The 9,582-nt window shown below is 33.5% G+C and overlaps 1 protein-coding gene across 1 annotated transcript; it reads left to right on the forward strand.

Moving 5' to 3' along the window:
* The first annotated feature begins 5,602 nt into the window (after positions 1-5,602).
* Positions 5,603-8,199, forward strand: LOC128986539 (cell division cycle 7-related protein kinase). Its single transcript, XM_054406951.1, has one exon. It carries the CDS (start codon positions 5,929-5,931, stop codon positions 7,615-7,617), a length of 1,689 nt encoding a protein of 562 aa, XP_054262926.1. The 5' UTR covers positions 5,603-5,928; the 3' UTR covers positions 7,618-8,199.
* The last annotated feature ends 1,383 nt before the right edge of the window (positions 8,200-9,582 follow it).

Raw genomic sequence — 9,582 nt, forward strand, 5'->3', positions numbered from 1 at the left:
GGATCAATTCAACCAAAAAAACTGTTTACACTTTAATTTACTATCGTGTACAATCAAAAGCTAGACAATCAAATACAGCAGCAAAGTTCATACAGTGCATGAGAGTGCAACTAATTAGTTTGATTGTCAACACAATGTTGAGTTGTCAGTGAAATGAACCTCTGTCAACGGTTCATGTAATTATCAAAGTTACATCTAATTAATTTCCCATGGAAACTGACCATGATTAAAACGTAGGATGCGTAGCATTAGAAGATAATACGATTTTCATCACTTGTTAAACTGAAATTTTAATTTCACCACGCTTTTTCCAACACTTTGACTTTATTTATCAACTAATCATTTTTTATATGAATAATTTTAAAACTGAATTTTACTTTAACTGCAAGCTTAGATAAAAAAAATATTTGAGTTATATGTGTATATTTTTGTTATACATGTGATGTGTAAATTTATAAAGGTAAATTAATTAAAACTATATATACACTTGGAGTCGCTTTTGAAATTAAAAGTATTGATCTATCAAATTACTAAGTTGAATTATTTTTAGTTGAAAATTATTATTGTTGTATTTGGACTTCAATTGAGGAATTACTTAAATTTATAAAATACAGTCAAAACGTTACAAGCGTATTTTTAAATAAGTAAGATTTACTAAACATGGATTCTACAATTGTCTACCTATTAGAGAACCCTTTTTCACACCCAAAAATCGTCATCCAACCTTACTTTACAAATTGTTAATTTCCCTATAAAATATACAAATTCTAAAATGTAACAAATAAAAACAAAACATTTTGGTTTACAACCAAAACACAGTGTATTCTTACAGATGACAATAGAGTGACAAGGTACATCAATCAACAAGAGTGAGCAAGATCAAACATGTCGAGACTGTGACAGGTGGGATCTTATTGATTGAAATGTTCCACGTCTCTGAAAATATATATTTATTTTTCAGCAGTAATGATTTTACTAATATTCTGTAATCTTGCAAAAACATTGTATAACTTATTATTAATTACTACTACAGTACTTTAATAGTCACTTATGTCATGGTGGAAGGAAAAAACATGCACTTATGTGGTTAATTTAAGTTGAATATGAATTCAAGACGGGTGTAAAATGAGATTATCAGTTGAGCTTTAGTGACTAAGATCAGCTGTTTATTTTACCAGGATCACCATAACATACACGGTTTTGCAAAAGTGTGGATACCCCTCTAAGCTTTCCAGCTGAGTAACCCAGGAAAATCAAATTTTGTACACCTTTAGATAGTGTAACAGTACACTTTTTGGTTAGTATAAGAATTTAGCCCAAGAATCCAAAACAGGGTATTTTAGGCTAAAATTATCGACAAATCCATAGTTCTCTACCTTTATCCAGCACTATTTCGGTAATTTAAAAATGCATCAAAAATACATTTGCATGGTCTCTTAGGCTGGGTACTTACAAAACCTTTGTACACTAACTTTGAACATGATTAGCTTATACCGTACTATTCAAGCGTTCGCGTTGATACAAGAAGAGAACTAGACTACGTTATTGCATTATACTATCAAATTACGGACGTTTTGGGTTGCCTCAGGACTTGCGGAACTTTGATGTCTTGACAATGAGCTACTTAGCATTTATTACAGTAGAAAGTTTCTAGCAGAAAATATATTTCAATTGGAAACTTTTATTATTTTCTTAACAAATATGAACGCTAATTATATTTTAAATAATCAAAATAATGATCAGTAACAGTTTAGCTGTGACTATCAGTAAAATGAAATAACTTTTTGAAATAACACATTATTTATTTACTTAGGTGGGTTCTAGCTAGTTATTAAAGAGGACACAATAATTATTGTGGTCACCAATATGAAAATGTGCGTATTATTTGTGAAACTACTAGTTTAATTTAATACTAATCAAGATTTTAATTAGAAAACCTTTACCTAGTAAACATTGAAATGAAGTTACGTTTCCACTTTAAAAATACGGCAAAGAACCAGTAGCTGTTGATATTTCCGAAATATTAAAAGTAAATACTTCCAGAGAACTTATGAAAACAAATTTGGTTGATTATACTGATGTATTTTTGTTAAAAGTGTAGTATATTTTAAAGAGGTACTTTATTTAGAAATGCAAGGAGAAATGTTTTTTTTCACTTTATAAACATATTTCACGTTTAATATAACTACAAAATGTCTTTCATTTCTTGAATTTGTTTTTTAATGTATGCTTTAGGAATTTTTAAACTAGTTTTAAATTTTCTACCCATAACGTGAAAATGAAACATGTCAAATAGATCAATACCTAAAATTTATGTACAATGATTTATTAAGTTTGATTGTGCTAAGACATAGTATTAATTACATGTTTATATATTTTGATTTCAACGTTGTGATCATTTATGAAATTTTTTTTAAATAATAATTTCTTTACCACATAACTACATGATTCTACGATGAATATTGTTTGATGTTGAAACAAGTTGCCTTTGTCAGTGAATCCTAATGCATTCTAGTGCAGAGTGGAAATTGCCTTATTATACCAAATGTTGCAGCTACCGCAGTGATACGATACGATATTAGTATTTTATGCCAATGAGTCGCTGATGACAATGAGTTTACTAATCCATAAGTTACAGGTAAAATAAATGCTCCTTAAGTTAATATATATTTTTACTTAATATTTACTTATAATCGGTGACGCTTCTATATAACTTTCTTGAATTTAAATACATATTTTGAAACTAAACGAAAAGATGTTAACACCATGCGGATAACCTTTTTTTTGCCATTAGCTCATCAGCTAGATCATTAAAAATACACTTAAATCGTAAAAGTCGATTTTATAGGATGCGTGAAAAAAGGGTGTAACAGAGAAAACTTTAGATTGTTGTTTGTGCAATATGTTTAGTGTGCATATACAAAGTATGGTTTGTTATTTAACTATCGTTCATATAGTAAATAATGTAATCCACCTGGGTTTCCTGATCTTTTAGAACATAAGTACAAGTTTACTAACTTTAGAAGTCTGTGTCATCAAGTTGGTCTCGTCCAAGGTGAATGAGGTCAGTGACTTTACAATGCCTACTGTGCAGTATTGGGAAACCCGTAAACCTTCACCAGCTGTCTCTTTGTCAGTCCTGGTTTAGGACCTACTTAACCACAGTGTGGTGTAAACCTCAGATATGTGCTGCAGTCAGTGTCATCAAGTTGGTCTCGTCCAAGGTGAATGAGGTCAGTGACTTTACAATGCCTACTGTGCAGTATTGGGAAACCCGTAAACCTTCACCAGCTGTCTCTTTGTCAGTCCTGGTTTAGGACCTACTTAACCACAGTGTGGTGTAAACCTCAGATATGTGCTGCAGTCAGTGTCATCAAGTTGGTCTCGTCCAAGGTGAATGAGGTCAGTGACTTTACAATGCCTACTGTGCAGTATTGGAAAACCCGTAAACCTTCACCAGCTGTCAGTCCTGGTTTAGGACCTACTTAACCACAGCGTGGTACGTAAACCTCAGATATGTGTGTGAATAGTAAATTTAAGTTTTACAAGCGACTCCCAACGATATAAAACAAGTTTTAAAATATACTTCGCTGTGTATTTCCTTAGTATAGTACGATAAATCAAATCAACAGTTCAGTATACATGGAACAACCAAAATTTTTGTTTAGTTAAAACAATGTTGATTTCAAACCTTGAAGATCTAAACAGTTAGTACCAGATTCCAACATAAAAACTGTACTTTGTCTCTGAAGACGTTTTAAATAATAGTAAGATTGAAATAGAAGTATAGAAGTATTGAAGTAAGTAAAACGGTAATACCAAAACGGCAAAACTAGATAAAACCGCCAGTAACATGTTGTAAATGGAAGTAAAGCGCTGTTACAAATGTCTAAACCATAAAATGATATTGCAATGTTCCGCAGTTTGTGCAATATCCCAAGATTACTATGTGACTGGTATTCACTTACACCCCTTTGAAACCATACAGATTTTGCAGCACATCAAATCCAGCATTGGTTGAAGCATAATCCTATAATTTGTCAAGGTAAAGGTAGCTACATAACAATTAAACTTGTATAGGTAGTAGTAGAAGTAAGTATATTAATCCCTTTAGTTTGATTATTGGCCAAGAAATTTATTTGTATTTATTGACAAATGTATGAAAGAGTTAAAAACTTAAAATACCTCAAGTCACTCTTGAGTCTTGCTCAAACGTGGAAGGAGGTTTTCTGATAATTATTTTCAGTTCTTTTTGCGTCTGAATACCATCGAAAAAGATATTTGCTTTGATCTAAAAACTGCTCAATTAAGAAATTCACTGGAAAATCTGGAAATATCTAACTTTATATTGCTCTTAAATCTTTCACTTTGGATTTTTTCCATCTAATATTCTTAAATTCGATATCTCCACCAGGAAACAGAATTACGTTTATAAGAAAAGTAACATTTTTGAGAAAGTAGAGTTCATTCAGTTTGTTCCAGTTTTGTTTTAAATTTATTTTCCACATATTTTCTTTTCCATGGTTTATGTTTCTTTGATTACCAACTTACTACCTACTACTACCAACTTCTTGTTTGTATACACTTGAAAAGAACATCTGAATGGTTTTTAATCCTGTTAGATGACTTCTATAGCAACATAACTTGACATCGTTTATATAGTTCTCCAGCTCCTACGTACACATGTCCAACTTCTAAGGATTTTTATTCGGATCCGCCAATCAGAAACTATTTATTTTAGCTATGTCATTTCTGGGTTAGCTCAGAGCCACTGAGCGAAAAATACAACCCGGGAGGTAGCACTGGCACGGCAACTTCTGATCAAACATCAAGACACTGTAGGCTACATTTACGTTGTGGTGGTGCCAACTAGGGGAATTGACCAGCGCATACAATTCCACAATTCCCTGATCAACTAGTTCTAATTTACTGTACTAAGTACAGTGCACTTTACCCAAATTACAAATGACGGCCAACGTCTCGCAATTCTTTCATTCAGTGTTACTCCCGTCCATCAGTTAAATCTTAAGCTCAGTGCTCAATGCTCTGTGACACCGACACAAAGCTGTGGAAATATATATATGAAAAAAATAAAATACAATATTTCTCTAAGGCGGGGAAAACTCTCTGTGTGAAGCTTCCTTCCCTGAAAGCAATACTATACTTTAAACATTATTCAACCGTAGGAGGATGGTCGATTTAACTACCACATTATTGTGATTTTGCTTTAAGAATGCTGTGAATTTTAATTGCGCACTTTCAGTTTTGGCAACCTTTTAAGGAATTATAGAAAAAGAGCCAGAAGGCAGTTTCTCTGTGTCTAAATTATTATTATGGTCATTTACAAGCACTTTTATTGGTCAATGTTGTTACATTTTTGACCTGTTAGTTTACTCTAATGAAATATCTCCAAATTTTCTATTCATATTTGGGTCACATTATGGTTTTAACGAGTATGTAAAATAATAATTTAGTAGCATGTTTACAGGGTAAACAGTCAATTGCCTGCACACTGAAGCAGAAAAGAAAAAGGCCAGCCTCTCACAAAAAAAAGTGGCCAACCAAACAAACAAATATTTTTGTGATTGAAGAATGATGACTAAGTTGTTATGGCGCGTAAAGGTTTTACCGACCCTACACTTAACGTTCTAGGGGTATATAATTAAATTATTTTATTTATGTTAAACGTAGCAAATTGTTGGTTGTGATACATATAGAAAGTACTAAACAATTGCATCAATTATAGATGATTTTTACTCATGGAAGTTATGGCGTGGGGCTTTGTTTACAAACAGAAGATCATCTTCGTGCAGTTCGGTTAGTTTTGTGTTGCCAGGAACTTAAATTAAAATATTCCTCTTTTTGCGTAAATACCTACCCTATTTAGTGAATAACATACCCAGGCCTAGCAAGTGAAAGTAATATAAAATGGACGATTCTTGTAATTACTCGCCAATAGCCAGTAAGGTTAGTGATCCAGCTAACGTAGGAAGTAAAGCTGACTGTTCGGAATCATTTAAGAGTAGGCCTAGGCCTAAGCATAATGACAATGATAATGGCTTTATCAAAGGATTGCTAAACAGATTGCCAGAGTTAGATAATTCGTTTGATCTCATTCGAAAGGTAGGGGAAGGCACATTCAGCAATGTCTACCTGGCCACTTTAAAAGGTAGAAAGGATAAAAGAAAATTTGCCATCAAACATCTTATTCCTACAACCCATCCTAGAAGAGTAAAGTATGAGTTAGACTGCATGATTCGTATGGGAGGAAAAGACAATGTAGTTTCCTGTGAAGCAACTATAAGACAAGATGACTGCATAGTTTTCATTATGCCTTATCTCCAGCATCAGAAATTTGCTGATTATGTTTTTGATATGACTGTAGAAGAAACAAGATTATATATGAAAAATCTGCTTATAGCTTTGAAGAGGGTACATTCATTTAACATCATACATCGCGATGTTAAACCAGGTAATTTCTTGTACAACCGAGAGAATAAGAAGTTTCTTTTAGTTGATTTCGGCCTAGCCCAGAAATCCATTGACAGATCTAGCACTGCACTTGAAGAGAACAACCAAACAGCTTGTGGAAAAAGAAAACGTGAAGACGATGATTCAGAGAATATGGAGAGGCCTGTTGTAAAACGAAGTGCATTGCAAACCTTGCCGTTGGATGTGAATAGACAAGAAATCCATTCATCGGCAAACATACTAAAGTTTTCCAAACAACCGTTATCAATTCAGCAACAGAAATGTCAGTCAGCAAATGCAGCCTTGTATAGTTCAAGACCACTAGTAGACCATAACAAGCCAATAGGCCTACATCGAAAACCGTTGTCATCCAACCCTTCAAATGTCCTTAATAATACAAGTGATAGTAATCAAACATTTCAAAGCTTAGCAACACAAATCAAAAACATATCTGTAGATAAAGGAACAAGTTTTGTGAGAGTTCAAAATTCTCAAGTCCAAACAGGTCAAAAATCACTCTTTCCTCGCCCTACAGCTCCTGTACCTCGTAATGACGTTTGTGATTGCTATAGAAGAGCACGAATATGCAATACATGTATAACTCGTAAAGCATTAAATGCTCCAAGAGCTGGAACACCAGGTTTTCGTCCCCCAGAAGTTCTTTTGAAATATCCTTACCAAACGACTGCTGTTGACATTTGGGCAGCTGGAGTCATGATGTTGTGTATCTTGAGTGGTTGTTACCCTTTTTTCCGTTCCCCTGATGATATTACGGCACTATCCGAGCTCATAACAATCTTCGGGTCGTCAGCAATCGTAAACCTGGCCAGGAAATTAGGCAGGAATGTAATTTGTAGTGAAAACCGTAAGCCAGTGAACCCTATGATTCTTTGTGAATTTCTTCGTCGTCGAAAGATTGATGGGGAAAAGCCACAACCAGGACAGCCTTTGTGCGAAGAGTGCAAGAATGCAATCAATGAAAAGTATGGCTGCTTGTGTGAAAGTAAGTGTAAATTAGACTTATCCAATACACTATTTCCTAGATCAGCTTTCGATTTGCTTTGCAAGTTATTGGATTTGAACCCAGAAACTCGAATCACGGCAGAAAAAGCACTGCAGCATCCCTTTATAAATGGTTCCAGCTAAAGTTAACTTACTGCAATGACTTAGTGTCCTGAAAATCTTTTAGCCCAATACACTAAGCCCCTTTAACCTACCTTTTCAACCAGGAGAGCCGCAAGAGAGTAATTCAGCTTAGTCTAGTAGTTCTCTCTACTTGTACATATTTGGCTGAGATTTTCAGGTATACTGAGTAAGTTACTGTTTAAATCTAAACGGCATAGGCCTAAGTTAGGCTGTTGTTTAATTTTTTACTATGTAAAAGTCCTTGTAAAACTAAAAGGTTTTTTAGCTAGGCCTGCTCAAAATAAAGTAATTGTTATAAAAAGATATAAATTGCCTATTTAATAAATTTAGGATGTTATTTAATTTATGTGAACCAATGTATTAAGTTAAATGCCTTTAAGGTGCAAAAGTTTTATGTTAATTAATTTTAGGTTCACTTATAGAAAACATTTCTTCTTGACAAATAGGCCTGATTGTTTTCTTCCTCGACTTTTTGCCATAGGCCTATACCTCAGTTTTGTCAAGCTGTTATCGTAGATAGTCTTAAATTCTAAATTAGACCATAGCAGTGTCACCAATTTTAGAAATGATTTTGGAAACATCCTTTGAATGGTTTTGTTCTTTTTGTCCTAGAAGTGGTTTATTTTTTTACCAAAGTTTGTGATTTAATTTAAAAGTATAAAATTGCTAGAAGTTGTGTACTTTTTAAAAGCAGGGTGTGTTTGTGTCTCAATTTTAGGCTTATGGTTGCATCTCTTGATTGAAAGTTGAACTTAGAGACTATCCTGATGCTAAATCCTTTAGTTTGCTGGTAATAGATTCTTTTACTGAATCACAGTCTTTGTTAACTTCTCAGTTGTTAAATGTGTATACTGTAACTGTTTTTAATTCTTTAGAGTTTTTTCAAAAGAATCCCTAGAAGTCTAGTGGAATATACGTAGGTACCGTAGATAAAATTGTATCTTCTACAAATAATTTAAATGAGGGATAGTTTACCTATTAACAATTTTTATTAGTACGGTATAAAATTAAATCTGTGGAAGAAGTAGTTAACAAGCAAGATATTACCGGTATCTAAGAACCGGAACTTCATTAGGAGGTTTTAAAGATTGGTTTTGTAATCTAAACCTAAGTACTTTTACTTTAAACTGATGATCACCCTATGACCAGGAACATGCCATAAGTTAAGGCCTAGCACACATGATTTTTTTTTTTTAATTTGTCCAAACAAGTTTAGTTGCAATTTAAACTGTGTCATGCAACGGTTTAGCAATCGCCATGAGGGATTTATAATACTAGTTTGGCTTAAAACTTGGAAATCGCTATTTTGTTTGTTAAAGTAGGCTAACTTACTTGTTCATTATTTTTGTTGGAGATTAGACCTAACTTACTTAAGTTTGAAAGAAATATTGTTCTAGTCACAACCAGGCCCGCAGGTTTTTTATGGTGCTTAACATAGGTTATATTTTTCCCTATAAGTTTCCAAAAATTTCAGGACCTTTTTTATCCCCAATAAATTCATTCATATTAAAAGTGTAAAAAAACACATAAATACGTGTGTGCAGGCCAACTTAACGTCACTATGTGTCCCGCAATTAAACAACAACAAAACTGTCTAAGTAAGATAAAGGGGCGATCAAGTAGCAACTGTAGGTGGTAGCAGTGATGAATGATGAGTAGCCTAAGAACTGAGAATCAGGAGGATTCAATTCCATTTGCAGCTTGAATTTTAAATCTTTTCTCCTCCTTACGCCCAAACTAATTTAAAACCTCTTGTGCCCCTGGGTCCACGGATCTTAACTAAAGCTGCCCTCGTCACACATTCTCTATTTTATGTTTATTGTAGAATTGTGTTATTTTATCCTTAGTGTAGGGTACTCCTTTCTCATTTGTTTAATTTGTAAGGATTGGCCTCGGAAATAGTTCATTTAAAATAATTAATTGTGTGTGCTTGGCCTAAGCTGGTCTTTGAAATATGGTGCTTAA

Source organism: Macrosteles quadrilineatus, unplaced genomic scaffold (assembly GCF_028750875.1).
Source record: "Macrosteles quadrilineatus isolate MER2022 unplaced genomic scaffold, UCM_ALF_1.0 Scaffold_2__2_contigs__length_208266976, whole genome shotgun sequence".
NCBI classification, from domain to species: Eukaryota; Metazoa; Arthropoda; class Insecta; order Hemiptera; family Cicadellidae; genus Macrosteles; species Macrosteles quadrilineatus.

Coding starts and splice junctions, on each gene's coding strand:
- LOC128986539 (XM_054406951.1), top strand. CDS start 5,929: ATGGACGATTCTTGTAATTACTCGCCAATAGCCAGTAAGGTTAGTGAT.